This window comes from Herpailurus yagouaroundi, unplaced genomic scaffold (assembly GCF_014898765.1).
Source record: "Herpailurus yagouaroundi ecotype Mexico unplaced genomic scaffold, PumYag 67569, whole genome shotgun sequence".
Taxonomy (NCBI): domain Eukaryota; kingdom Metazoa; phylum Chordata; class Mammalia; order Carnivora; family Felidae; genus Herpailurus; species Herpailurus yagouaroundi.
Window position 1 is genome coordinate 816,833 of NW_024420375.1, and position 27,431 is coordinate 844,263.

At 48.8% G+C, this 27,431-nt stretch overlaps 1 protein-coding gene across 8 annotated transcripts in view; it reads left to right on the top strand.

Moving 5' to 3' along the window:
- Positions 1 to 22,083, top strand: part of STARD8 (StAR related lipid transfer domain containing 8) — an 87,615-nt gene extending 65,532 nt beyond the window's left edge. For 4 of the 8 annotated variants that reach the window (XM_040467689.1, XM_040467687.1, XM_040467688.1 and 1 more), the window contains 14 exons: positions 441 to 683; positions 8,803 to 8,874; positions 11,290 to 11,371; positions 12,336 to 12,399; positions 13,615 to 15,005; positions 15,625 to 15,798; positions 16,789 to 16,948; positions 17,416 to 17,614; positions 18,043 to 18,253; positions 18,523 to 18,637; positions 18,895 to 19,119; positions 20,125 to 20,342; positions 20,443 to 20,619; positions 20,767 to 22,008. In XM_040467689.1, coding sequence (XP_040323623.1) covers positions 12,343 to 12,399; positions 13,615 to 15,005; positions 15,625 to 15,798; positions 16,789 to 16,948; positions 17,416 to 17,614; positions 18,043 to 18,253; positions 18,523 to 18,637; positions 18,895 to 19,119; positions 20,125 to 20,342; positions 20,443 to 20,619; positions 20,767 to 20,884 — 3,045 coding nt within the window. In that variant the 5' untranslated portion in view covers positions 441 to 683; positions 8,803 to 8,874; positions 11,290 to 11,371; positions 12,336 to 12,342 and the 3' untranslated portion in view covers positions 20,885 to 22,008. Of the gene's footprint in view, positions 1 to 440; positions 684 to 7,890; positions 8,507 to 8,802; positions 8,875 to 11,289; positions 11,372 to 12,335; positions 12,400 to 13,614; positions 15,006 to 15,624; positions 15,799 to 16,788; positions 16,949 to 17,415; positions 17,615 to 18,042; positions 18,254 to 18,522; positions 18,638 to 18,894; positions 19,120 to 20,124; positions 20,343 to 20,442; positions 20,620 to 20,766 lie in introns of those variants that run through there. The other 4 variants (XR_005787988.1, XM_040467692.1, XM_040467693.1 and 1 more) reach the window with 4 other exon arrangements.
- The last annotated feature ends 5,348 nt before the right edge of the window (positions 22,084 to 27,431 follow it).

Here is a 27,431-nt window from a genome sequence, read left to right on the forward strand (position 1 = left end):
TTAGTAGGTGCACATCCTGTCATTGGCCTCTGAAATCATCCACTGCTGCTCAGCAATGTTTCTTTGACACTCCCTCCAGGAGACTCGTGGGTATGGCCTTGAGGCCCGATTTGATGTTGGAGCTTTCTAGTATGCCCTTTTCCCAAACTTTTATGGCTCAGATCAGCTGGGACCCTCCCCAGGGAAAGAGTCTGGGCTTAAATCTCAGTGGAAACCTGGGGCGCCTGGGTGGCTCAGTTGGTTAAGCATCCAATTTCGGCTCAGGTCATTATCTCACAGTTCCTGAGCTTGAGCAATGGATCGGGCTCTGTGCTGACATCTCAGGCTGCTTCGGATTTTGTGTCTCCTCCTCTCTCTGCCCCTCCCCTGATCATGCTCTGTCTCTGTCTCTGTCTCTCAAAAATAAAGAAACATTAAAAAAAAATTTTTTTTAATCTCAGTGAAATCGAGCTTGTGCCAGATGAGTGACATCCCTGACCTGTCCCAGCATATCAACCTAGCCTTGACCAGAGCATGGCCTGCAGAATATAGTGAAACTGCTGAAATCTGAACATCTGGACATAGAAACAGAACTAGGGGTCACAGACATTCCCACATCACTCGCCTCAGCCTGCCTGGTGTTACTCTCCCCACGAGGCATGTAAGGCAGTCCTCAGTCCAGGACACCTGGGCCCCAACCTCAGGTGAGTGGACTCTACTGGGGGTGAGTGGTCACTCCTGGCCCCAGCCTCGACAGGCTGTGTGGGAGGGATGAAAGCAAAGCACTTTAGCTCAGCCCTTAATCACCAAGACATATATCTTTGCTCCATTTGGGAGGGAGCCTCAGGGCCTCCCAGCCCTCCATGAGGTGGTATATTGTTAGGAGCCAGTGTCCCTGACATCCTGTTGGGTAATAACCCATTACATTCTCCAGATTCCTGCCAGGGAGTACTTTCTGGGGATTCATACCATAACCCTGCTTCAAACTACTTGGATCTTTTGTCTTTTGGAGCTATTGTGGCCTCTTTGAAACTTCTGCCTCCTAACTAACGTCACTTCGTGGAGCCATTTGGCTGCAATTTTGACAGTGATGTGGATGCAGCCACTTTCTTTTTGTTTTGTTTTGTTTTTATTTTTTTAATATCAAATTTATTGTTAAATTGGTTTCCATACAACACTCAGTGCTCATCCCCAAAAGGTGCCCTCCTCAGTACCCATCACCCACCCTCCCCTCTCTCCCACCTCCCCATCTACCCTCAGTTTGTTCTCAGTTTTTTCTGCTTTAAAATTTTTTCAACGTTTATTTATTTTTGGGACAGACAGAGACAGAGCATGAACGGGGGAGGGGCAGAGAGAGAGGGAGACACAGAATCAGAAACAGGCTCCAGGCTCCGAGCCGTCAGCCCAGAGCCCGACGCGAGGCTCGAACTCACAGACCGCGAGATCGTGACCTGGCTGAAGTCGGAGGCTTAACCGACTGTGCCACCCAGGCGCCCCTGTTCTCAGTTTTTAAGAGTCTCTTATGCTTTGGCTCTCTCCCTCTCTAACCTTTTTTTTTCTTTCCTTCCCCTCCCCCCTGGACTTCTGTTAAGTTTCTCAGGATCCACATAAGAGTGAAAACATATGGTATCTGTCTTTCTCTGTATGACTTATTTCACTTAGCATCACACTCTCCAGTTCCATCCACGTTGCTACAAAAGGCCAGATTTCATTCTTTCTCATTGCCATGTAGTATTCCATTGCGTATATAAACCACAATTTCTTTATCCATTCATCAGTTGATGGACATTTAGGCTCTTTCCATAACTTGGCTATTGCTGAGAGTGCTGCTATAAACATTGGGGTACAAGTGTCCCTATGCATCAGTACTCCTGTATCCCTTGGGTAAATTCCTAGCAGTGCTATTGCTGGGTCATAGGGTAGATCTAGTTTTAATTTTCTGAGGAACCTCCGCAGTGTTTTCCAGAGAGGCTGCACCAGTTTGCATTCCCACCAACAGTGCAAGAGGGTTCCTGTTTATCCACATCCTCTCCAGCATCTATAGTCTCCTGATTTGTTCATTTTAGCCACTCTGGCGTGAGGTGATATCTGAGTGTGGTTTTGATTTGTATTTGCCTGATGAGGAGCGACGTTGAGCATCTTTTCATGTGTCTGTTGGCCATGTGGATGTCTTTAGAGAAGTGTCTATTCATGTTTTCTGCCCATTTCTTCACTGGGTTATTTGTTTTCCGGGTGTGGAGTTTGGTGAGCTCTTTATAGATTTTGGATACTAGCCCTTTGTCCAATATGTCATTTGCAAATATCTTTTCCCATTCCGTTGGTTGCCTTCTAGTTTTGTTGATTGTTTCCTTTGCAGTGCAGAAGCTTTTTATCTTCATGAGGTCCCAATTGTTCATTTTTGCTTTTAATTCCCTTGCCTTTGGAGATGTGTCAAGTAAGAGATTGATACAGCTGAGGTCAGAGAGGTTTTTGCCTGCTTTCTCCTCTAGGGTTTTGATGGTTTCCTGTCTCACATTCAGTTTCTTTATCCATTTTGAGTTTGTTTTTGTGAATGGTATAAGAAAGTGGTCTAGTTTCATCCTTCTGCATGTTGCTGTCAGTTCTCCCAGCACCATTTGTTAAAGAGACTGTCTTTTTTCCATTGGATATTCTTTCCTGCTTTGTCAAAGATTAGTTGGCCATACTTTTGTGAGTCTAGTTCTGGGGTTTCTATTCTATTCCATTGGTCTATGTGTCTGTTTTTGTGCCTGTACCATGCTGTCTTGATGATGACAGCTTTGTAGTAGAGGCTAAAGTCTGGGATTGTGATGCCTCCTGCTTTGGTCTTCTTCTTCAAAATTACTTTGGCTATTCGGGGCCTTTTGTGGTTACATATGTATTTTAGGATTGCTTGTTCTAGCTTTGAGAAGAATGCTATTGCAATCTTGATTGGGATTGCATTGAATGTGTAGATAACTTTGGGTAGTATTGACATTTTAACAATATTTATTCTTCCAATCCATGAGCATGGAATGTTTTTCCATTTCTTTATATCTTCATCAATTTCCTTCATAAGCTTTCTATAGTTTTCAGTTTACAGATCTTTTACATCTTTGGTTAGGTTTATCGTAGGTATTTTATGATTCTTGGTGCAATTGTGAATGGGATCAGTTTCTTTGTCTTTCTGTCGCTTCATTATTAGTGTATAAGAAGGCAACTGATTTCTGTACATTGATTTTGTATCCTGTGACTTTGCTAAATTCATGTATCAGTTCTAGCAGACTTTTGGTGGAGTCAATTGGATTTTCCATGTATAATATCATGTCATCTGCAAAGAGTGAAAGCTTGACTTCACCTTTGGCAATTTTGATGCCTTTGATTTCCTTTTGTTATCTGATTGCTGATGCTAGAACTTCCAACACTATGTTAAACAACAGCGATGAGAGTGGACATCCCTGTAATGTTCCTGATCTCAGGGAAAAAGCTCTCAGTTTTTCCCCATTGAGGATGATATTAGCTGTGGGCTTTTCATAAATGGCTTTTATGATGTTTAAGTAAGTTCCTTCTATCCCAACTTTCTTGAGGGTTTTTGTTAAGAAAGGATGCTGATTTTGTCAAATGCTTTTTCTGCATCGATTGACAGGATCATATGGTTCTTTTCTTTTCTTTTATTAATGTGATGTATCACATTGATTGATTTGCGAATGTCGAACCAACCCTGCAGCCCACGAATGAATCCCACTTGATCATGGTGAATAATTCTTTTTATATGCTGTTGAATTCAATTTGCTAGTATCTTATTGAGAATTTTTGCATCCATATTCATCAGGGATATTGGCCTGTAGTTCTCTTTTTTTTACTGGGTCTCTGTCTGGTTTAGGAATCAAAGTAATGCTGGCTTCATAGAATGAGTCTGGAAGTTTTCCCTCCCTTTCTATTTTTTGGAATAGCTTGAGAAGGATAGGTATTATTTCTGCTTTAAATGTCTGGTAGAATTTCCCTGGGAAGCCATCTGGTCCTGGACTCTTATTTGTTGGGAGATTTTTGATAACTGATTCAATTTCTTTGCTGGTTATGGGTCTGTTCAAGCTTTCTATTTCTTCCTGTTTGAGTTTTGGGAGTGTGTGGGTGTTTAGGAATTTGTCCATTTCTTCCAGGTTGTCCAGATTGTTGGCATATAATTTTTCATAGTATTCCCTGATAATTGCTTTTATTTCTGAGGGATTGGTTGTAATAATTCCATTTTCATTCATGATCTTATGTATTTGGGCCATCTCTCTTTTCTTCTTGAGAAGCCTGGCTAGAGGTTTATCAATGTTGTATATTTTTTCAAAAAACCAACTCTTGGTTTCGTTGATCTACTCTACAGTTTTTTTAGATTCTATATTTTTTATTTCTGCTCTGATCTGTATTATTTCTCTTCTTCTGCTGGGTTTGGGGTGTCTTTGCTGTTCTTCTTCTATTTCCTTTAGGTGTGCTGTTAGATTTTATATTTGGGAATTTTCTTGTTTCTTGAGATAGGCCTGGATTATAATGTATTTTCCTCTCAGGACTGCCTTCGCTGGGATGCAGCCACTTTCTAGACCCAGAAGGGAATGCTAGCTGGGCCTCTTTCTCCTGTTTGTCGTTCTTTCTTGGGACCCTTCAGTTAGTTGGGAGTACTTGTACTATGTGTCAGGGTATTTTTCCACTCTCCAGTATTTTATTTAATGCTCTCAGTAGCTATTACAGGTAGACACAATTCCATCCATTTTACAGTGGGGGAAACTGAGTCTTACAGAGGTTAAACAACTTGCCAAGGTCCGAGAGCTAGTGACTGACAGCACTAGGATTTCAACTCAAGCTTGTTACTCCACTACATCAGGAGGTCAAAAAAAAGTTTGGGGACCTGGAGTTTGTTCCTTTGAGTCTAAGCCCTTTGTTTACCTGGCCTCTGAGGGCAAGTGGCATAATGAAATGGGAAAGAGAGAGCTGTAAAGGAAATTAAAAGGTCACGGTCTCACATGAAAAGACATTTCTCCAAAGAAGACATACAGATGGCCAACAGATGCATGAAAATATGCTCATCATCACTTACTATCAGGGAAATACAAATCAAAACTATAATGAGATATCACCTCACACTGGTCAGAATGGCTAAAATCAACAATACCAGAAACAACAGGTGTTGGTGAGGATGTGGAGAAAGAAGGACCCTCGTGCAGTGTTGGAATGCAGCCACTGGTGCAGCCACTCTGGAAAACAGTATGAAGTTTCCTCAAAAAGTTAAAAATAGAACTACCCCATGATCCAGCAAATGCACTACTATTTATCCAAAGAATACAAAAACACTAATTCAAAGGAATATGTGCACCCCTCTGTTTATAGCAGCATTGTTTATAATAGCCAAGTTATGGAAGTAGCCCATGTCCATCAATTGATGAATGGGTAAAGATGTGGTGTGTGTGTGTGTGTGTGTGTGTGTGTGTATAGTCTACACTATACACTCACACACACACAATGGAATATTAGTGATCAAAAAGAATGAAATCTTACTATTTGCAATGACATGGATGGAGCTGGAGAACATTATGCTAAACAAAATATGTCAGATAACGACAAATACCATATGATTTCACTCATATGTGGAAGTTAGGAAACAACAAAGGAGCAAAGGGAAAGAGAGAGAAAGTGCAAGAGAGCATGCACACAAGAAATAGACTCTTAAAATACAGAGAACAAACTGATGGTTACCAGAGGGGAGTTGGTCAGGGGATGGGTGAAATAAGGGGTGGGGATTAAGGAGTGTACTTGTGATGAGCACCAGGTGATGTATGGAATTGTTGACTCATCATATTGTACACCTGAAACTAAAATAACACTGTATGTTAAGTAACTGGAATTAAAACAAAAACTTAAAAAAAATAAAAGATTAGGATCATAGTCTCAGCTGTGACATGTAACTCTGTGGGAATTGGGAAAAGTTCCTCGGGACTCAATATGCCCCATACTATAGCTTTTTAAAAGTGCTGACGTGGAAAGCCCCACCAGAGACCAATTAAATCAGCCTCTGAGGATGGGATCCCAGGGAATTGGTCTTTTTAAAGCTTCCTAGCTGATTTTAACGTGCATCCCAGGGTGAAAATCCTTCAGCTAGGGATATAGGCCAGTGCTTCTCAAACTTTAATGTGCATGCAAATAAACTCAGGATGTAGTTAAATATAGATTCTGATTCAGTAGGTCTGGAATTCTGCATTTCTAACAAGCTCCCTGGTGATGCTGATGCTGCTGGTCCAGAGATCACAGTTAAAGTAGTAGCGGGCTAGAGGGCTCTAGGTAAAAGCAAAAGAACTTGGTGCCCACTCAGGTGCACTGGTTTCCTTCCCACCAACCCTGGCTAGGGCCAATGCCTAGTGTTAGAGGAGCAGGCGGCTCACCACTCTCCTGTGGGCTCTGCCTCTGTGGCTCTAGTAGATGGTGCAGATGTGTAAGATGTGGGACTTTCTTACTACACTCTCTCAACTTCTTCAGGCTTAAGAAGGACCTCAGGACTAATGGGCAGGCAGGTGCCTCTCTCCTTCCCTTTCCTCTTTGTTCTGCCTGTAGCCATAAATGGCTAAGGGCTGCAGTGGACTTCAAGGGTGTGTTCTTGGCATGCAGGCCTAACCCTGGGGATTAGCTTTCCTACCTGGGGTGGCCATAGCAGACTCATGGCCCTTTAAGGGTCACTATTTCTTTCTGTGCCTGTTCCTGCCTTTCTGGGAACTATCAGGTCCTTTCTTTGGTACCTTCTCTTCATCCTAATCATGGGAAAGCAGAGCTGGCTGCTAGGAGGGGCTCTGAGGATGGAGAAGAGCCTTCTCCTGGGGGTGTGGTAGGATCAGGAGACAGGGAGGTGGTAGTGGCAGCTGGCTAAGCTGTTTTAGCAGCAAAACCAGGTACCTCGGATGCTTCCTGGGCTGGTGTGAGGTCCCTTCCAACAGCTCTTACCACAGTTCCCCCACACAACCAATTGCCTAGAGACCTGTATCCTCTGCTAGGCCTGCATTGCCCCCTGTCAGAGGGTCTGAGGTACTGTTAGCTAAGCTCTGTAGGAACAAACACTTTCCAGGACCTCTCTGAAGTCCGGATGATTCCTAGATCTTTATCATAGGTTAGAAAGTTGCAGTAACAAGAAACATGGGCACATACACACACCATTCAAGTGCTGCACAGACTGAGGGGGCCTATAGGGGGTGTGTGTACAGGTGCACCATCTCATACCAATCTTCACGGATCACGGACATGAGCAAACTTGGCTACTGCTATGTGCTGAGGCAGATGCTAGGGTGGCACTGACCTGATGCACTCACTCTGGGAAATGCCCAGATGTTCATCTCCGCCCCACTCCTGTTTGCCCCAAAAGCCTTCAGGAGCTCCAGGGGCTCCAGAACCTTCTCTTCTCCCCCCTCAAATCCTCATCAGTTTGTGGCCCTTGAGAAGCCTATTGTTTTTTCTCATCAACTTCGATCTTCCTGTATTCTTCCCTCTGTTGTCTACCTACCCGCATCCTCTGAAATGTTGTTTTGTCTTTTAACTTCTCAGTCTCAGCTGCCAGGATTTCATCCTGGATTTTCCTGTAGAAGAGCACTGGAAAGAAAGAGCTCTTCCTGTCTCGGAAAAACCCCACCAGTCTCCTCGGAGTTGCCTGGTCACAGGCGCTAAGGAAATCAAGGAGATGTTGGGAGTATGACTCTGTGGCCAGAGCAGCTCTGCTGAGCCACCAGCCTACCCCACCCTCCAACCCCACAGTGCCTTGTCCTATAGTCCCAGCCCCACTGCTCCCTGGAAGTGCTTGGGGTAGGAAACAGATGGCTGCCTGGGTAGTCCCAGGACATTGCTGCTGGCACTCAGCCTATCCTTGCCAGGAGGGCCTCCTTTAGTCCAGCTGCATGTCTTCACTGAGGCTGGCAGAGGTGCTGGGCACTCCCAGAGCAGAGGTGGGAGGCTAACCCAGCCAATGCCCTCCAAGATTCCCACAGGTACCACTGTGTCATCATGACAATCAGCACTGGATTATGCCACATAGATCTAACCACAAGGGAGAGCTGGAGCAGTCTTGGGAGGTTCCCTGGGAAGGGAGGGCTGTAAATCCATGAGTGATGGGGAAGAGTAAGCACTGGGGAAGCTGCCATGTCAGAAAGGTAGGGTCCCTGAGTGGGAGGGAGACTGAGCTTTAACTCTGGCCCCAGCACTGCTACCTTGGTCAGTGGTGAGACTGTGGATGACTTCTTCCTTTCTGAGCCTGTCTGGAGATCTATAAAATGTAGATAGTAAAACCTCTTTCACAGCTTATTGTGTGTGTTAAGTGAGATTTCGTTATCAAAGTGCTAGGGAATGTGAGGTATGATGGTGGGAAAAAGAATGATAATCGTTGAACATTTTGTATCCCTAGCTGGACTAGGATGGTCTACCCAGGGTCATGGAAGGGGATGTCTCCCTGAAGAAGGGGAAAGTGAAGACACAGCTATGGCTTCCTCCCCCAGCAGTACTCCTTGACTTCAGACTTTCCTGAGAGTTGCTCCTGCTGGTGGGTTCTGTTCTTGGGCAGGGGCAGGAGAGCGAGAGGGGTATTGAGACAAGCAGGGGAATGAGGCTCAAGAATGGCCTCGCAGGACATACAGAGGGTAGGGTATGGGGAACAGGGTAAACTTTTGCTGGCTGTGATATGAAACAAATAAGCCAGCTCCCTCCATGCTTTTCTTGCCATTTCCAGATCATGGGAACTAGAGGTGCTTGTCTGCTGTAAATGAGGCAGCATACACCCAGGATGGCTCAGTGCCAACACCCACCTAGACCCATTTCTCTCCCTCTGTTCCGTTTTAGAAGTTGAGGCCAAAAGAGCATGCAAGTGGCTCCGAGCAACAGGATTCCCTCAATATGCTCAGCTTTTTGAAGGTAAGGATACTCAGCTGCTCCCCCTCCTCTACCCCAAAACTTGCCATATCCCTCTGTTTTTCATCTGTAAAATGGTGCCAATCAGATCCTTTCTCCAACCACACAGGTAGCTGTGGACCTTGGCCCTCCTCCTATAGTTACATTGGCTCTCATAAGCTCTGGTGTCACCCATGTCTTGATCAGGGCCCCTGTACTGTACCAGTTCTGAGGATGCCACTGGCATAGATGCAATGTGGAGGGTGCATCCTGGTGTCCCTGACCTCATCTCCACTTCCCCATGGCCTCATTTCTCTGTTTCCTTCATTTTTCTGTTTTTCTTTAGTGTTGTCTATACTTTCTATTTCTGCTTTCCTTCTTCTTTTCACATTCCCCACTGTACTCTGCCTTCAACCCCACCTTGCCAATAGAACAATCCTTGTCCAGGTCACCATTGACCTCCATGTGATAAAGTTCACTAGTCACTTCCCAGTCCTTACTTAATCTCTCAATAGCATTCAGTGCCACTGGCCACTCACTTCGGCTTCTAGAACACTCACCTGTCTTTGCTGTCTCTCTAGATGCTGCTCTTAGTCTTCTTATAGAGGACTCTGCTTTCTGTAACTGATATCTAAATGTTGGAGTGTCCCAAAGCTCAGTCTTGGTCCCTCTTCCCTCTCAACATTTCTTTCCCAGGAGATCTTTCTCCAAGTACCATCTATATTCTGGTGACTCTCAAATATTTCTGTCAGACCTCATTCCCAAGCTCAAGATTCATCTTTTCAGCCAGCAGTTAAGTATCTCCTTGGATGTCTGACAGACATCTCAAATGTAGCAGGTCTAAATTCCAACTCCTGAGAGCACCGCTGTCCACTCAAGCCCTGCATCCAGGAATCACCCTTGATTCCTCTTTTCTTTCATCTTCTATATCTAATCCTTCAGCAAGTCCCTCCTCCCTCCACGGTATGTCTCGGATCAGTCTAGTTCCTGCCATCTTTACTGCCGCATCCTGTGTGACCTGCCATCACTGCTCACCTGCCAAAGTGCACCAGCCTCCTTCCTTTGCTACCTCCTCTATTCCTTTTGAGAAAAAAATTTTGTTTGTTTAGAGACAGAGAGAGCAAGAGCAGGGGAGGGGAAGAGAGAGAATCCTAAGCAGGTTCTGCACTGTCGGCACAGAGCCCAACATGGGGCTTTAACTCATGAACTGTGAAATCATGATCTGAGCCGAAACCAAGAGTTGGCAGCTTAACCTACTGAGCCACTCAGGCGTCCCCTTTCTCTTCTCTGCATGCACAGCAGCCAGAAGGACCTTGTGAGCCTTGGGACTCACTTTGTCACTTCTGTGCTCTGTCACTCCTCTGATGGTTTCCCAGCACACTCAGAATGAGGCAAGCTTACGTGTTTTATTATGACTGACAAGACTACATCACTCAACTGCTGTTTACTCCTCTTCCCTTTGCTCACTACATTCCAGGCTCCTTTCTTGCTCACTTGCTCACCATGTTTTTTCCTCACTCAACACCTTAATGTTGGTCCTGCCTGGAGCCCTCTTCCCAGGCTCTTGGCATAGCCAGCCTCCTCTTGTTCTTCAGGATTCAGTTCAGAGGTCACCACCTCAGAAAGGCCTCTGTTGACCACCTCTCTATGAGTAGCCCCCACCCCTCCAGCCTCTCTTTACCCCATCACCCTGTCTAATGTCTTTCATGGCATTCAGAACCATATTATCTTGTTTCACACATTGCTATATTGTCTGTTGTCCCCATTAGAGTGTAAACTCCGTGAAGGCAAGGATCATTTTTATCTCGTTCGCTGTTGTAGCCCTAGCATCTGTCACCAAGTACATGCATGATTAATATTAGTTAAATGAATAAATGGGCTTGCTTTACCAGTAAGACAGAGAGAGGTATGGGGTTTCCTGGATGCTCTGTCCTCTTACTGCATCTTCCTCTCTCTCCTCTCCTTCTTAAATCCCAAGGAGTGGGCTCCCCTGCTTTGAGGAGTAGGAGGAAATGAGGTGGGGTTTAGCTGCACACTGTCCTTTCTGTCCTCACTCTCTTCCTGATCCCCCCAGTTCATCTTGGGGCAGGGAGGAGTTTCCTTGTCTTAGTACCCAGGATTCAAAGAGGACTGGGCGAGCCCAGCTTGGCTCCTGGCAGCCACCCAAGGCCTCAGGCTTGCCATCTCCCATGGACTTGTATTATTGCTGGGTCCTCTTATCCAGCTCAACCCTCTTTTCCTTCAACCCTGAACTTGTCCCCAATGGTCAGCCTGAGTTCCCTGGGCCCCTTCTTTACTCCAGGCTTGCTCCTTTTGCTCAGCTTTTGCTTTCCTGCCTCCTCCCTTCCCTGCCCCCCCCCCTTGCAACTCAAGGGCTACTGGCACTGAGTTTCTGACCATACCACTCTCAACTCATCTTGGCTTTTCTCTGCCATACAGAAGGTCTGTTTCCCCTGGATATTGGCTCTGTGAAGAAGGACCACGGTTTTCTGGACAAGGACTCTTTGGGGGCCCTGTGCAGGTAGGGAGCACTAAGAGCCAGGCCTGGGAGGTCAGGGCCTTGCTTGGAGCTTCTTCATGGAAAGAAACAATCCCTGTCCCCTCTAACAGAGGAGGAGCCCAACCTGTAACAAAGCTCATCTGGTACAGTCACACTGCTCACTCTGTCTTCTGTGTCTGTGACACCTCACCACCCAGGCACTCTAGCTGGAAAGTCAAAATCTGGTGTTGACTCTTTTCTCCCTTCAGTTAGATTCCTGAGACATTCTTCTGATTTTCCCCTTCTCTGCTTACACTGGTTTGGGCCTTGTTTGAGGCCAAACCATGGCTTTTTGGATCCATTACAGTAGCCAACTCACTGGCCTTCCTGCCATGTCCCTCCGCGCCTTGATCCAGCCTCTTTACAGCCACTAGATTCAGTTTCCAAGCAGGAACTCCTCTGCTTAGAGTGTGTAACTGCCTGCAGAGAAAAGTGAAACTTTTTTAGCATGAGGCACCTTTGCAGTATGGCTTTGACCAACCTTATCAGCCTCAGTCTCCTCTGTCACACCAGTACTGGTCAGTTTACTCTTTCCCTCTCTACCTTGTCACAGCCTCTTGTGGAAGCCCAGGATAAGAGTCCCTGTTTTTTTTCCCTCCAGAAACCCATTTCTGACCACCAGGAAGCCTTCTCTGACTGCCCACCCCATCTTCATGGAAGTTCCTTGCCCCACTCTCTGTGTGCCTGCTGTGTCTTCTAAGTTCCTGAACCTGTGCTGTCTCTCTAGTGGTTTATTCCACATATGTAAGCTTCCAGAGGACAGAAGCCATAATTTTCCTAGCATTGTGTCTGGCACTGAAACCTTCATGAGCACTGGATCTTGGGAGAGGTTTTGATATCTTGAGCATGTAAAGTAGTGGATGGCATCATGGGACTGTTTCAATAGGTTATGCCCTGAAAACTTGGGTTGGGACCCTTGGGTGAACACTGCTTCATTTCCTTATAGAAAGCTGATGACCTTGAACAATTGTGCCTCGATGAAACTGGAAGTTAATTTTCAATGCAAGCAGGTGAGTCATGGCAAGGGTGGGGTCTGGGGTCTTGTGGCACCGTGGGGAACCCAGGATATACATAGACCACTTACAAAACTAGATCCAGTGTCCTGGGTGACTGGGATGTACAGAGCAGTGCCTTGCCCCAACCTGAGAGTGAGGTATAGGGGGCTTTTATGAGCCTGATGGGTTTTGGCAAGCCTGGTCTAGAGTTTAGAGTGTGAAAATAAGTACAATGGCCACACCCACCCCCCTCAGCACACCTCTCCACACTGAGTTTACTAATAACTTGACCTAGTGATTGCCCTTCCTCAGGGAAATCTATATGCCTCCACTACTTGCTTTGTGATGGCGAGAATTCCTTCACTAGACAGCAGAGACAGAATAATGTGGTGGAAAAATCATGGCCTATATGATCTTAGAAGTCAAGATCCCCAACTGTGTCCACAGGAGGTCTTACACCCCTGAGCCTCGTTTTTCCCATCTCTAAACTCAAGAGGCCTTTCTGACTCTGCCAATGTGGGATTGCAAAAACCGAGAGGACTCTTAGTCCACATGTAGCCCTGGAATGCTGGCCTGATGACCTCATCTTTCCATGGGGTCAGGCTTTGTTAGTTTCCTCTGGAGCTTTCTCCACCAGAGGTCTGGAGCCAGGAGGGTCAGCTAAGCAGCCAGAGCCCTGGCCTGGGAAGCAGGAAACCCCTGGGGCCTGATCCCACCTCTGCCACTGACTACTCAGTGGCCTTGAGCAAGCCTCTTCCCCTCTCTGGGCCTTGATTTCCCCATATTGCAAAATAGAAAATTAGAAAATCTAAAATCTCCTTTTAGTTCTGGAATTCTGTGATTCCAATCTAAGACTATAGCCTAGAGACTTGGGAGGCTGCTGAAGACAGGTCAAGACACCTGGATTCTAACCCTGGCTCTGTCACTGACTTACTACATGACATTGGATGACCTTAGGCAAATGACTTCTCATTTGTGGGTCTTAGTTTCCCTATCTGTAAAATGAGGAGGGATTAGATTAATTCGATGACCATTACCATCCATCTGGGCTCTGTCTCTGACTCCTGGCTTACTCTGGTACTCCAGAGCCAGCTCCACATCTAGGACATGTCTTGAGTCAGAAAGTGGCGCCCTTTATCTCAAGGTCCTCTAAGAGTTTGGAGGCAGGGAGTGGAGTACAAACAAGCACTTGAGGACTATTCTGACCTGACCCTGTGGCTCCCTCCCCAGAATGAAGACTCAGAAGAGGAAGAGCAGTGTACCATCAGCAACCATTGGGCTTTCAAGCGTGAAAGTAAATGTTGGTCTCGTGTAGGCTCCTCTGACCTACTGGCCCCACCAAGCCCTGGCCTGCCAGTGACCTCCAGCTGTGAGAGCATCCTCACTGAGCTTAGTGCCACTTCCCTGCCAGCCATCACCGTGAGCCTATTGCCCGAGCCAGCAGACCTGCCCTTGCTAAGCTGTGCCCCCAGACCAAATGACCAGCCATTCCTCAGCCCCACCCAGGGCCAAGAGGGTCTCCAGGACAATGCCAAGAAGCGCCGTTCTCGTAGCTTCCTTAAGCACCTTGATTCTCTGAGGCGGAAGGAAAAGGGTGGCAGCCAGCAAACAGAGCCTGAGCGTAGCCCAGCCACCTCAAAGACCACCAAAGCCTCCTCTTTCTGCAGTCGCCGTGGCTTCCTCTCAGCTGGATTCTATAGGGCCAAGAATAGGACAGCCACCTCAGCTGGTGACAGTGGCACTAAGGCTCAGAGGGCTTGGGAAGCCTGGCCTGTGGCCATGTTTCGGCATCCTCAGCAGGTGCACCGGGGTGACTGCCTCGTGCATGTGCCCAGGGACCACAAACCAGGCACATTCCCTCGCTCCCTGTCCATTGAGAGCCTATTTCCTGAGGATGGACACCGCCTGGCAGATTGGCAGCCAGGTAGGCCCTGGGGCTATGAAGGGCGCCGGGGCTCCTGTGGCTCCACAGGCAGCCATGCCAGCACCTATGACAACATGCCTGAGCTATACCCAGCTGAGCCTGTACTGGCTGGGGCTGAAGCTGAAGATGAGGAGGGTGGGGGCAACTACGCCCACCTAGATGACATTCTCCAGCATGTGTGGGGGCTGCAGCAACGGGTAGAGCTCTGGTCTCAGGCCATCTACCCAGACCTGGGGACTAGAGATAAGGAAGAGGAAGAAGAGGAGGAGGTCACTTCAGTAAAAGTAGCCACAGTTGAGGTTGAAATGCAGTCTGAGTCTCTGGCCCAATTAGAGGCTCTGACCCATAGAGAGTCCTCAGCTCTGGGCCAGGCTGATGTTCATCCAGTAGTCCCAGCTCAGGTTCAAGCTCAGGCTCAGGCTGAGCCCCTGGAACAGGCACAGGCCAAGGCCCCACACCCAGCCCAGGATAATGAGCAGGAGGCAAATTCAGGTGGGGAACCAACCTCTGCCTCCAGCCTGTCTGTGGAAGAAGGACACTCCATTTATGACACTGTGGCCTCCTCCAGTGAACTGGACAGTAGCGGAAACTCTGTGAATGAGGCTGAGGCTGCAGGCTCACCAGCTGGACTTCAGGCATCAGCACCACGTGAACGACGAGATTCAGGTGTTGGGGCCTCACTGACTAGACCGTGCAGGTGGGAGTTTTGAGTAAGGGTGGGGACAGAGGACTCTGTTGTGTCTCTTTGTCCTGCTCCCCATCCTTCATCCTCCCTTTCTTCTTTCCCCTCTCTCCCATCCCTCCCTCTCTCCTCTACACAACTCTTTTTCAAGGCACTAAGAAGTGCACAGGCCCAGGGACAGGTTCTTGATTGCCTCCAGGTTAAGTTCAGGGCTTACCTCTGCCATGGCCTTGAACAAATTCTAGCTCCACTTTGGGCATTTTTTTCACCATGAGTAAATCATAGGTGTTAGAGGACATGGTCTCTGGTCCCCAGCTTTACCATTCTGGGCTCTCAGAACAGCCCCTACACTGCAGTCTTGGAGGGATAAGGGGCTGGTACTGCTTGCTAGCACTAGATGGGCCTGAGCTCTGTGCCACCCTCCCTGATAGCTTCTTGGCCACTTGGCAGCCCTGGAAACTAAAATTAAGGTTTACCACCCTGGGACCGAGTAGCAATGCTGACAGTAGTCACATCTCCCTCCCTGCATTTGTTTTCTTTGGGGAGAATAAAGGGATCAGAAGAAGTCACCATTTCCTAAGGCTTATCCAAACCTGCTCCTCTGGCCCTTCTGCACTTCCTCATCTTTCACCAGGAAGCTCCGTTGGCACAGCTTCCAGAACTCCCACCGGCCTAGCCTCAACTCAGAGTCACTGGAGATCAACCGGCAGTTTGCTGGCCAGATCCACCTCCTGCACAAGGGCTCACTGCTGCGGCTCACTGCCTTCATGGAGAAGTACACTGTGCCCCACAAACCAGGATGGGTCTGGTGAGTGCTCCTGGGCCATGGTGTGTGGGGAGCTTCTTATCCAGGTGCTGGCCCCCTCCCTGTCCCCACTCCAGGACCCTGGAAGGGTCATCCCCTGAAGGTGGGTGCGAGAAGGTGGAGCCCAGAAGCCAATAGTGTTGGGAAGGTGGAGGGGCCATGGCCTGAGAGGTCAGCATGGCTTGCATATGTCTGTGGGGGATGCTCATGGGACATGCATGAGTGTGTGCCATGTGTGAGGAGGAGTGGGGGTAGTGGACCTTAGGTCCTTGAGCTGTAACTCCTCCATCCCAACTTCCAGGCTGTTACCAGTGAGATTGTTCTAAAATACATCTTTGGTTGCTGCTCTCCTGATAAACACCCTTCTGTCCCCCCCCCCCCCCACCGCCCCTCAACTGCCAAAGAATAGGGCCTAGCTTCCTTCCCATGATGATCCTTTCATGTTCCAGCCCTGCCCTTGCTGTTGGGTTCTCTAGCCTGCCACTTTCAAGCACTACCACCATATAGGCCACTAAAGTTGTTGCCCTTCCCTGAATGTGCTATACTCTTTTTTCCTACCTCTTTGCCTTTGTCCATGCTGTTCTTTCTGCCTGGGATGCCTTTTCCCCATTTCTCCTCTGGGACAACACCTACCTATCCCTCATGAGCCTGCTGAATTTCCACATCCTCCCTGAAGCCTTCTCTGATCCACTAGGTATAGTTCCCCTTCCTCATGGGTCTTCCCCTAAGTTCTTGGTCCACTCCTGGCCACATATATTGTCATTGCCTGTCGACACAGTTATCTCCTTAACCAGACAGAGAGCTCCTTGTATTCCTCTGTGACTCCCTTGGGCCAGGCCCACAGCAGGTGCTCAGTGAATGTTGACTCTGGGGATGTGGTGTGTTTTTTACTCCCCTCACCCCTGCCTGAGCCCCCTGAGACTACAGAGTCTCCAAGCTGTGTCTGGGCCTACCCCACACCCCTCACAGATCTGTTGTCATTCCCCCAAACAGGTCAGTGCCCAAGTTCATGAAAAGGAATAAGACACCAGACTACCGGGGCCAGCAGGTGTTTGGGGTGCCACCCCTCATCCACGTGCAGCGCACAGGCCAGCCACTGCCACAGAGCATTCAGCAAGCCATGCGCTACTTGCGCAGCCAGTGCCTGGACCAGGTGAGCCCTGCCAGGGAACCTACAGAGAAATGACACTGGGGAAGAAATCCAAGACTGAGAAATTTGGTGGGGAGCTGCTATGGCCTTTCTGGCCCACTAGAGACCTTTCTGAGCCTTAGGAAGGCCCAGCAAGGATGGAGCTGAAGCTCCTCTCAGCCAAGCTCTCTGCCAGCTTATTTCCAGCCCAGGCACCGTAGGGCCCATCTTTAGGAGCCTGCTTTAGGTCCCTCTCTTCCTGCTCATTCCCACTAAAACCATATTTCTTCTTGACCCTAAGGCTATAAAAATGCTTCTCTTTGGTTTTGCCATTTTTCTCCTACCCTGCCCAGCAGGAAACCTTCCAGGCTTGGAAGTCTCTAGGGTGGCCTACTCTCCTGACACCTGATCCAGGGCTGGCCTCATAATCTTCCTCCCCACCCCACCCTTGTCCTGCATGTCTCCCTCCCTCCCTTCCCTGCATGGGCCAGGTGGGCATCTTCCGCAAGTCTGGGGTGAAGTCCAGGATCCAGAACCTGCGCCAAATGAATGAGACCTCCCCTGACAATGTTTGCTATGAGGGCCAGTCGGCCTATGATGTGGCTGACCTGCTGAAGCAGTATTTCCGGGACCTACCAGAGCCTATCTTCACCAGCAAGCTCACCACCACTTTCCTGCAGATCTACCAGCGTGAGTCACCTGCACCTGTCCCCAGCAACTTGCCCCATTCTCAATCTCTCCGAATCCTGGGGCTTGTGAAAGCTAAACCTGGTGTGAGCAAATCTAGCCACATCCATGAGCTCATTGGAAGATTTGCTATCCAGAGTTGGAAAGGCCCTTGGAGGGAGATCATGTTCTATTCCCCAAACCCATTATATGGAAAGATAGACTGAGGCCTTGAGGAAAGGCAGGGGCTTACCTAAGGTGACATTGTATATTAGAGTGGGGCTTTATCCCCTCTTTTACCCAGAGACATCCCAGAGCCCATCTTTACCCTTTCCTCTCACTGACTGACTTCCCTTGGGACTGCTGTGCTCTCTGAATTCCTAGAAGCAGGAGACTTGCTGCCAGAAGCTCTAGGGGAATAAGAAAGCTGTTCTGCCATTCCTTCCTCACAGTCCTCCCCAAGGATCAATGGTTGGCAGCAGCACAAGCCGCCACCTTGTTGCTCCCTGATGAGAACCGAGAGGTCCTACAGACCCTGCTCTATTTCCTAAGTGACATTGCCTCTGCTGAAGAAAACCAGATGACAGCTGGCAACCTAGCAGTGTGCCTGGCACCTTCCATCTTCCATCTCAACGTCTCCAAGAAGGATGGCACCTCACCCAGGTGAAACATGGCAGTGTGTGGCAGGGCCAGGCAGGGAGGGTTTGGGCCTCCTTGGACTGTTGGTCCTTGATGGCGGTCCTACAGTTCCCCAGCATCACCACAAGGGGTCAGCCTGACAGTTCAGGGGCCTGAAACTGGTTGGATGTTTTGAAGCAGGGCCTTCTAAAGAGCAGCAGGTTGTTTTTTGTTTAGGGGAGCTAGAAGCCAACCAGTCAGCCATCTTGTCTTGTGCCCATGTGCCATCCTCTCCTCCCTGCCCTTCCCTCTAGGATCAGGAACAAACGCAGCATCGTTGGCCGGCCAGGCCCTAGGGACCTGAGTGAGAACATGGCTGCTACTCAGGGCCTATCACACATGATCAATGACTGCAAGAAACTTTTCCAAGTGAGTAACTCTAGGCTCACACCTGGAGGAACTATCAGGCCAGAGATTTTTACCCCAAGTCAGGGGTAAGGGCCCAACTTGATGCATGCCCCTCAACTTCCAACTCTTTTCCTACAAGGTTTCTCATCTATCTCACTGCAGTAGTCAGGCTTCTCTACCCCCATAACATGGACCTGAAAGATCCCATGGGCTCTGGGAATGATGGTCTCTCACCCCCTGTTTCTCTCCATGGCCCTAGTGTATGTGTGCTCTCCCAGGTTCCCCAGGACATGGTGCTGCAACTGTGTGGTTCCTACAGTGCAGCTGAGCTCAGCTCTCCTGGCCCAGCTCTGGCTGAACTGCGGCAGGCCCGAGCTGCAGGCATGAGCCTGAGCCTCTACATGGAAGAAAGTGTCCAAGAGCTGCTGCGTGATGCTGCTGAGCGCTTCAAGGGCTGGATGAGTATGCCAGGGCCCCAGCACACGGAGCTGGCTTGCCGGAAAGTGAGTAGCATGCTGCCAATGGCTGCCATGGGGCTGGGAGAGGGCGTGGTGCATGCAGGGGAGGCCAAGAATCCCAAACGAAGGAGCTCCCCAGCCAGTGTCACTGTGCTTCGGCTTGATCCTGGAAGGTGTAAGCCAGCAAAGCAAGTTCCTTAAGGAGTCAAGAACCAAATGAGACCAGGGGCCCTCATTTGAGCATTGCCTGACAGAATTCCTATACCAAATCTCCATTCCAGACAGGTCACTATTTGCAGAGCCTCACCTCCAGTATCTTTCTGCACCATGGTCATGCTGAGCTCCTTACACTTCCACCTTTGTGCTTCTGCCCCTGCTTTCCTGCTGTCTGGACTGACCTTCCCCAAGCGTTAAATTTCCCAAACCACTTTTAGCCTTGACTTGATATGCACTCTCCTTCATTCAGAGCCTCCTGTCATGTCCCAAACTGGAGATGACTTCTCTCTGTCCTCCTCTTGGCACTAGCCATCTTCTTTCTTGGATTCTGATTACAAGTAAGACTGCAAGCCTGAGGTTTGCCATGTATAAACCCGTCTAAAATCTCCCTTACGGGATCGGGATGAGAAGCTCGTGCAGTGCCTGACACATACAAAAGACTCACTAAGTGGCAGCTTTGATTGCTGTGCCCATGTTCTACTTCCTGCACTAGATGGTGAGTTCCTTGAGGATGATCACCATCTTCTCTTCCTGTTCACTTCTAGAAATTCCAAGCTCTGAGTCCATTTCGTGGTAGAGCCTACTAGGCCCCAGAGAACTTGTGTCTTGTCATCTCTTTGTGCTTTTGACTAGGTGGAGAAACAGATGTCCAAAGAGGAGAGAGAGGACAGGGAACACAGGGAAGGCCTGTCTGGATCTGGCTGGGGTTAGCACAGTACCTCTGCAACCTTCCCTTTTCAGGGGCTAAAGTGAGGGCAGGCTGGAACTGGGGGGTGGAGTGGCTGTTCTCCAGCTCTGACAGTTGTCCCCTGTCCCCACTCCTGTGGCTCCCAGGCATCCGATGGGCATCCCCTGCGTGTGTGGAAGGTGTCCACAGAGGTAGCAGCCCCTCCGGCTGTAGTGCTGCACCGTGTTCTGCGGGAACGGGCCCTCTGGGATGAGGACCTGCTGCGGGCCCAGGTGTTGGAAGCCCTGATGCCGGGTGTGGAGCTGTACCACTATGTCACTGACAGCATGGCACCCCATCCTTGCCGCGACTTTGTGGTACTCCGGTGAGGGCTTCTGGTTGTTATCCTGTTGCGCTTGGGGAACCAGGGAGGTGGAGTGGGAGTAGACACCAGGAATGTGAACGTATGTGTCTCTTCCCCGTAGGATGTGGCGCTCCGACTTGCCCCGTGGTGGCTGTCTGCTTGTCTCCCAGTCCCTGGATCCCGAGCAACCTGTGCCAGAGTCAGGGGTGAGGGCCATGATGCTCACTTCCCAGTACCTCATGGAGCCTTGTGGCTTGGGCCGCTCCCGGCTCACTCACATCTGCCGTGCTGATCTCAGGTACCAGGCCCCTTTAGCCCTGGCACTTTCCCCACCTCTGCCCCATGCCATTGATCCCGGGAGGCTGGGGGAAAGCCCTTTCTTCCTCCTGGGAAGGGCTCCAGGGAAGAACCCATAGCTCATGCCTGCCTGCTTCTACCTCCCCAGGGGCCGTTCTCCTGACTGGTACAACAAAGTCTTTGGTCACCTGTGTGCCATGGAAGTGGCAAAGATCCGGGACTCCTTCCCCACCCTGCAGGCAGCTGGCCCTGAGACAAAACTGTGAGCCTCAGCTTGGTCCAAAGGTGGCGCCACCCAGGCCCCTTGGCACCAAGGGAGTAAGGTGATAAAGAGAGCAGAGCAGCCCCCAGATGTTGCTTCCAGGGGCGGAGCCAGGGTCTTGAAGCTCCCACTGACTGTCCCCTTTACTTCCTGAAGCTCCTCCACACATTCAGGGGAGGAAAAGAGAATTTCAGTGCCCCATCTCCAGTCCACCTCCACCCCCAAGCCTGTGGTCTGTCGTCCCAAGAGAGAGGAGTCATTATAGGAACAAGAAGACTGCTGCTGCTCTCCAGGCCCACAGAGCCACCATCAATCTGAAGCCTTACCAGCTCCCCCACCTTCAGGGGAAGGAGGTAGAGAGCAATATTTGCTTCCAACTCCTTGCCTCTCTGAGAGGGCAAGCCATCCTGTCTGGTGCTAGCATCCCCTTGAGGTTGGCAGGAGGCTCTGGTCCTGCCTTGGGGCCTAATATTGGCCCTGAACTGGTTTTTCCACAGAAATTAGACAAGATGAGCACAGGGCAGCTACAAGCACTATGAGCTGTTTTATTTGTGTAAATACAATGCTGATTTTTATGAGGCTGATTTAAAGAGTGAGCACTGACAGGTTCCTAGTAGGTGACATGACAATTTCGGCTAGCTTGGGATATGGTAGTGGGGGGAGGTGGCTTCCTTTCTCAGGTCTCAGGAGATCAATGAACCAGTCTCCCCAGTTTGGGCCCCATACTTTGCCACTCTCTGGTGTCCTGTGCGGCCTGTGGTCACACACTCTTTTGTCTGGAGAGCAAACAAGCTCACTCCCACCACACAGGCCAAGCAAAAACAGATGGTGGTAAAAAGAGACACACATCTGTATCTGTGTCTCTTCTCCTGATCTTCCTGCCTGTGGTAGCTGGCTGACATAACAGCCCCTTCCTCAAGCAGGGACCAGGCCCCTGCCTGAGGCAGCCAGCCAGCCAGATGGAAGGGCCTAGTGTCATCTCAGCCAGCTGGGGCTTGATCCAAACCTGATTCATCCTACCCAGCAGCTATCTTGGCTTATGTGGAATTTTCAATGACATTCAAATGCCAACTAGTGCTTTATTTTTCTTTCAGCAAAATAAACTGGAGTGAGATGGATCCCAGGCAATATTGTAACTTTTTAAGCCTTTTTTATTTCTACCTATAAATACTGTACAGTCAGAATAATATATGTATATATGTATACATGCACATGCATGTATACATGTATACATATATACATGCACATCTATATATGCACACATATTCTGTCCAGACTATATTATAATCTGTGGGTATGAGCAGGAGTCTTGAAAGCCTAAGGGGGCAGGGCATTTAAGATGAGGGAGGTGGAGACCAGGAACCATGTGACCCCTCAGCAGAACAATAAAGCATTACTAGAGATCCACTCTGGCTGTGTGGCTGTCTTCACTGAGATGATGGGTTAGGAACTGAGGGCGGGTTACAATGTGGGCTTCATGTTAGGATCAGAAACACTCTAGGACTCAAGGGAAGGCCATAGGAGGAATGGGGAGGGCCTCAGCGCTTCTCTTTGGGAGGCAATTTGGGGGTGGGGGAGGTGGGACTCCAAGAACCCAGGGCCTGGGCAGAAGCTGCAGATCCCATCCCCTGATCTGGCCAGGGTTCCCAGTCTGAGTGGCCCACAAGCATGATCTCAGGCATGCTGACAGTGGCCCTGGGGAGAGATGTCCCTGGCTATGTTGTCCTTCCTTCACCTGGTACACACAGTCTAAGCTTAAGGATGAAGAGTGGAAACCCAGCCCTGGATGGCTACAAGACCGTTTTCTCCATAAGCCAGCCTAAGAGAGGTTAGAGTGCCTGAAGGCAACCTCTGGTCTGGCTCTAGTAGCCTGCAAATCCCAGGGGGCTAGAAAGTCTCTCTCTCTCTCTCTCTCTCTCTCTCCCCCCCCCCTTGTCTTCCTCATAGGAAAAGGCTTTCTTTGACACACTTCTGTAGCCATAAAGTTTCTAAGCTCCTAATGGCAGCTAAAGAGGGAGTATAGGCTTTGCTATTCAATCTATATTTCCACCCATAGAGTGGTATTGACTAGCCTGGGGTAAACATCCTGCTGCTCTCCCTCTACCGGAACCTCAGCCTCCTCGTAAGCCAAACAGGCTAGTGAAACCTGGGCACAAGCCTGGCTCAGTAAGTGTTCACTTTGCTCTGCCCCACTCAGCCTGAACAGGTTGGGGTCTCTGTCAAGTCACACTTCTCTCTCACCTTTCATTCTCTTCTTTTGGGTTCAGCTGTCCCTACATCCCTTTGGCCTTTCTTCACTGCTGCTGCCTGGGGATCTCAGATAGCCTTGGGAGCAAGATGAAACAGAGGTCTTGTCAGCCTCTTGCCTTTGGGAAAACAATGAAGGCACCCCACATGTGGGTATGGGTGATGGGAGATGGCTCAAGCAGTGTTGGTGTTAAGGGACACTAGTGTGAAGCTCCAGCCAGTAGCTTGAGGCCCGCAGCCAGGGGCACCTTATGGCACAAACACTGCCTGACCTGGTCATGGAAGGAGGCTGTAGTGATAATACAGAGGATGAGGTTGAGAATGCTGTTAATGAGTAATATGAAAATGACCACCCAGGTGATGGTCTCTAGGAGACAGATAAAGAACTGTGTATGGTGGAGATTCTTGGAAGAGCCAGAGAATTCCTCCAAACTTTCAGCTCTGGACTTTTGCCCAGAACCAGCTGCCCAGTGTAGTTCTACATCTCTGGCATTCTGGGAGATCTAGTGCCAAGTTAGGGAGCTTCTCTGGGCCTTAGTGTAGTTCCCCTGCATAAAGCAGAGGCTCCCATTTCTGCCTCTCTGCGTGGCCCACTGTGAAGTCAATGAATTGACCACCATGGCCTATAGATGTGGGACTGGGTGTCATGATTATGGGGCCTCTCAATTCCACATACATGGCAAGCACTGCCTATGACCATTTTTAACCCTCAGTCATTACCTTGGCCTACCCTGACTTGATCTCTTCCTTTCCCTTATGCTAGACAACTCTCATCTTCAAATTCCCAATCCTGTTGCCTATATTTTCTCTTCTTATATTTCCCCTGACCCAGCACCTCAAAGAAACCAGGCAGTGAGAGAATCTCACATAGGAATTAATGTACCTGGAGCTTTTAGTCTCCAGTGCCCTGTTCCTAGCTAGAGTGGCTGAGGGTAGATGGTAGATAGACTCAAGTTCAAATCTAGCTGTATCATTTCCTGGCTGTGATCTTAAATGACACTTAACCTTTTTAATTTCTTTTTCCTCACAGAAGATAGGGTTAATAATTGTTTATATACTGCAATGTTGTCATTAGGGTTAAATGAGCCAATAGCTGTGAACATGGCTGCACAGTGCCTAGCACATGGTGGACATGCATAAATGGTAGTCTCCCCTGTCCTTCCTCCTACCTGCCTCCTCCTTGCCAGTCAGGTTCTGGAAGAGGGCTTAGGCTTGGGTGGATGAGTGGATATGCACATTATGTTCTGCTTGGCATCAGGGCCCTACCTACCTCCTTGGCTCTCAAACCCACATAGCCTCAGCCACCATTCTGGACACACCTACCTCCTCATTAGGCTCAAAAAATCCCAGTGGCCTTTTTGCATCTTTTGGTTTCCACTCCATGTCCTCTTTGAGAATTTGGCTCTGTGACTTTATCTTCCCTCTCAAAGCTCTCCTTCCTCCACACAAGGAGAGCTCTTCTCAATTCTTTGCAGCCCTTGGTCCTCTTTCCTTGCCCCTTCCACTTCTCTTCTCCCTCAGTCCCACCTCAACTTCAATCATTCCTCTCAAGTTTTTCCTTTTCCTCTTCCTGCATCACCTTGCTCATAAGGGACCTCACTGGCATCCATGGTTTCATTTGATACTTTTGTGCAGATGACCCCCATCACTCCCAGAACCCCATCACTTCTTTGAGCTCAGGCCAGTATTTCCTGCTGTATAAGTGGACCTCTCTACCTGGCGGCCCTATCTGCATATCAGACTCACCAGGCACAAGCCAAATTCAACATCTTCTCACACATAGCTCCCCGCTACCCGCTCTATCTCTGTTAGCACTGTTATCTTCCTGGCTGCTAAACTCAGATCCCCAAATCAGTGAGAACTCCTCCCTCTCTCTCACTTCCCCCCCCCCATAACCAATGCAGGTATCCATCCATCAATCCAAACACTCATCCATTCTGCCATTCAACAAGTAGTTGCAGAATGTCTGCCATATGCCAGACTTGAGGCACAGAGAATAGAGCAATGACAAATACTGAAAAGGTTCCCACATGCCTTTAGCACACATCCTAGTGGATGCATGAGTAGAAGGAGGTCGACAATAAACACATACACAAGCTAACTTCAGCTATGATAAGGGTTATGAAGGCAATCAAGCAGGGTAAGGCAGTGGTGACTGATCAGGGATAGGCCTGAGGAATTGACATGTAAGTCAGACCTTAAGAGAGGAAAAGAAATCAGCAATGCAAAGATCTATGGGGAGGAGTTCTAAGCAGAGAAAATAGCAAGTACAATGGACCTGGGGTGAAGACAAAGTTGGCATTTCTGGGGCTGAGTAGCTGGGTAGCATGCTGGAATGCACGGAGCAAGGGGAGAGGAGAAGGAGATGGTGTTGCAGAGGTAAATAGAAGCCTAGATCGTGTGGGCCTAAAGGGGAGCTAGCTACATGCTATCTGATCTATCTCCACCATGTCTCCTGTATCTAGCTTCTACCCAGTGTCTGAAGCACTCAATTCATATTGCATGCCTTTCCACCCAGGTATTAGAAAGAAGCTTTCACCTCCTTTCTCTCTTCTCCCACCCATTTCCACCTATACTTAGTACTAGGTGAGTCTTTCAAAAATCCAATGTCTTCCTATGTTTTTCAGACTGTGGCATTCAGGACCCCACAATGTGGCCTTCACCTGTCCACCAACTTTCTTTTCACTAACCTTCTTCAGCCATGTGCCTGACATGCTCCTTTAGTTACCTTTGCCATAAGCAGACATAAGACTGTCTTGGATTTAGAGGACCCAGGCTCAAGTCTCAGTTCTGTCAGTTCTTATCTGTGAGCCTGTGTGCAAGTTATTTAAGCTTTTGGAAGCCCAGTTTCCCCATATGTAAAATGAGGCTTGGAAAGATGTGTGGATTACTTATGACAAAGTGCTATTACCCTCAAACCTTAGTCTGGCAAAGCCCAATTCCAATATATCCCCACTATGAAGCTGTCCCTGAAGCTTCTGACAAGATTTGTTGACTCCCGTCTTCTGAGACATCATTGTCTTTTGCATCTGTTTCAAGGCTTCCATCTTGTTTATGTCTCCTCTTAGGGTTCTTTGGGTACCAGTCACATGACCCCCATTGGCATGGGAGCACCTGGGATCAGGATCATAGTGAGGCTCAACTCTGAGTCCTTTATAATTCCCACCTCAGAGAGGCAGGAAGGCCTGGTGGAAAGCATCTGGAGACACACAGAGGTGGGTTTAAGTCCTGGCTCTGCCACTTGTTAGCAGTGTGATTGTGAGCAAGCTACTTTGCTCTCTGAGCCTCAGTTTTCTCATGTGTAAAATGGGTGTTGACAGGAGCCCGTGCACCTAGAACAGTGCCCAGTACATTAATGGACATAAAGGGAGTGTTTCATCACCATTGATTATGTTAGCTTGTTCACCTCAAGCCCTTGCTCTACAAGCTTCCCTCTGCTTGGCTTGCCCTCCTGTATCTCCTCTAGCTATTCACACCCTTCCAAACTCAGCCAGCCTTTTCTAACCAACCTACCCCTGAGCTCCTTAAGCACTTTTTGAATGGACACTCAAAAAGCACTTTTTATCACACAAAAGTAACTTCAAATGGACAAACCTGTCTCTTTGCCTACACTATGACATCAAGGACAGGGACCAAGTGAGAGTCATCTCTGTGGCCCCAGTGTCCAGTATAATGTCTGGTCTAGAAGAGCCAGTGTCAGGGAATGTATGCTGAATGTGGTTACATGTTTGTGTGTAGGATCAGGGAGACATGAGAGAGCATGAGGTGGGGAGTGTGAGGGTGGGTGCACTGGAACCTGAGGAACCTGGTAGAGTGGGTGAGAACAGCATCAAACCCTTCTACTGCCTAAGACGGAACACATGAATACTGAGTGCCTACTGTATAGCAGGCACCATGCCATGCATTTTCCAATGCAAGATGTCCTTTCAACCTCAAAAGTCTCCTGTGAGGTGTTAGGACCCCCTTTTTCTGGTTGGGGATCTTGGAGTCTGAGAAATAAGGTGACTTGCCCTGGAGTACACAGCAAGTAAGGGGCTGAATGGGGACTTCTGCCCAGACTCCTAAGCCTGTCTTTAAAAAAAAAATTTTTTTAATGTTTATTTTTGAAGGAGAGAGAGACAGAGCTTGAGTGAGGGAGGGGCAGAGAGTGATGGAGACACAGAACATAAAGCAGGTTCCAGGCTCTTAGCTATCAGTACAGAGCCCAGCGTAGGGCTCAAACCCACGAGCTGTGAGATTATGACTTGAGCTGAAGTCTGAAGCTTAACCAACTGAGCCACCCAGGCACCTCATCCTAAGCCAGC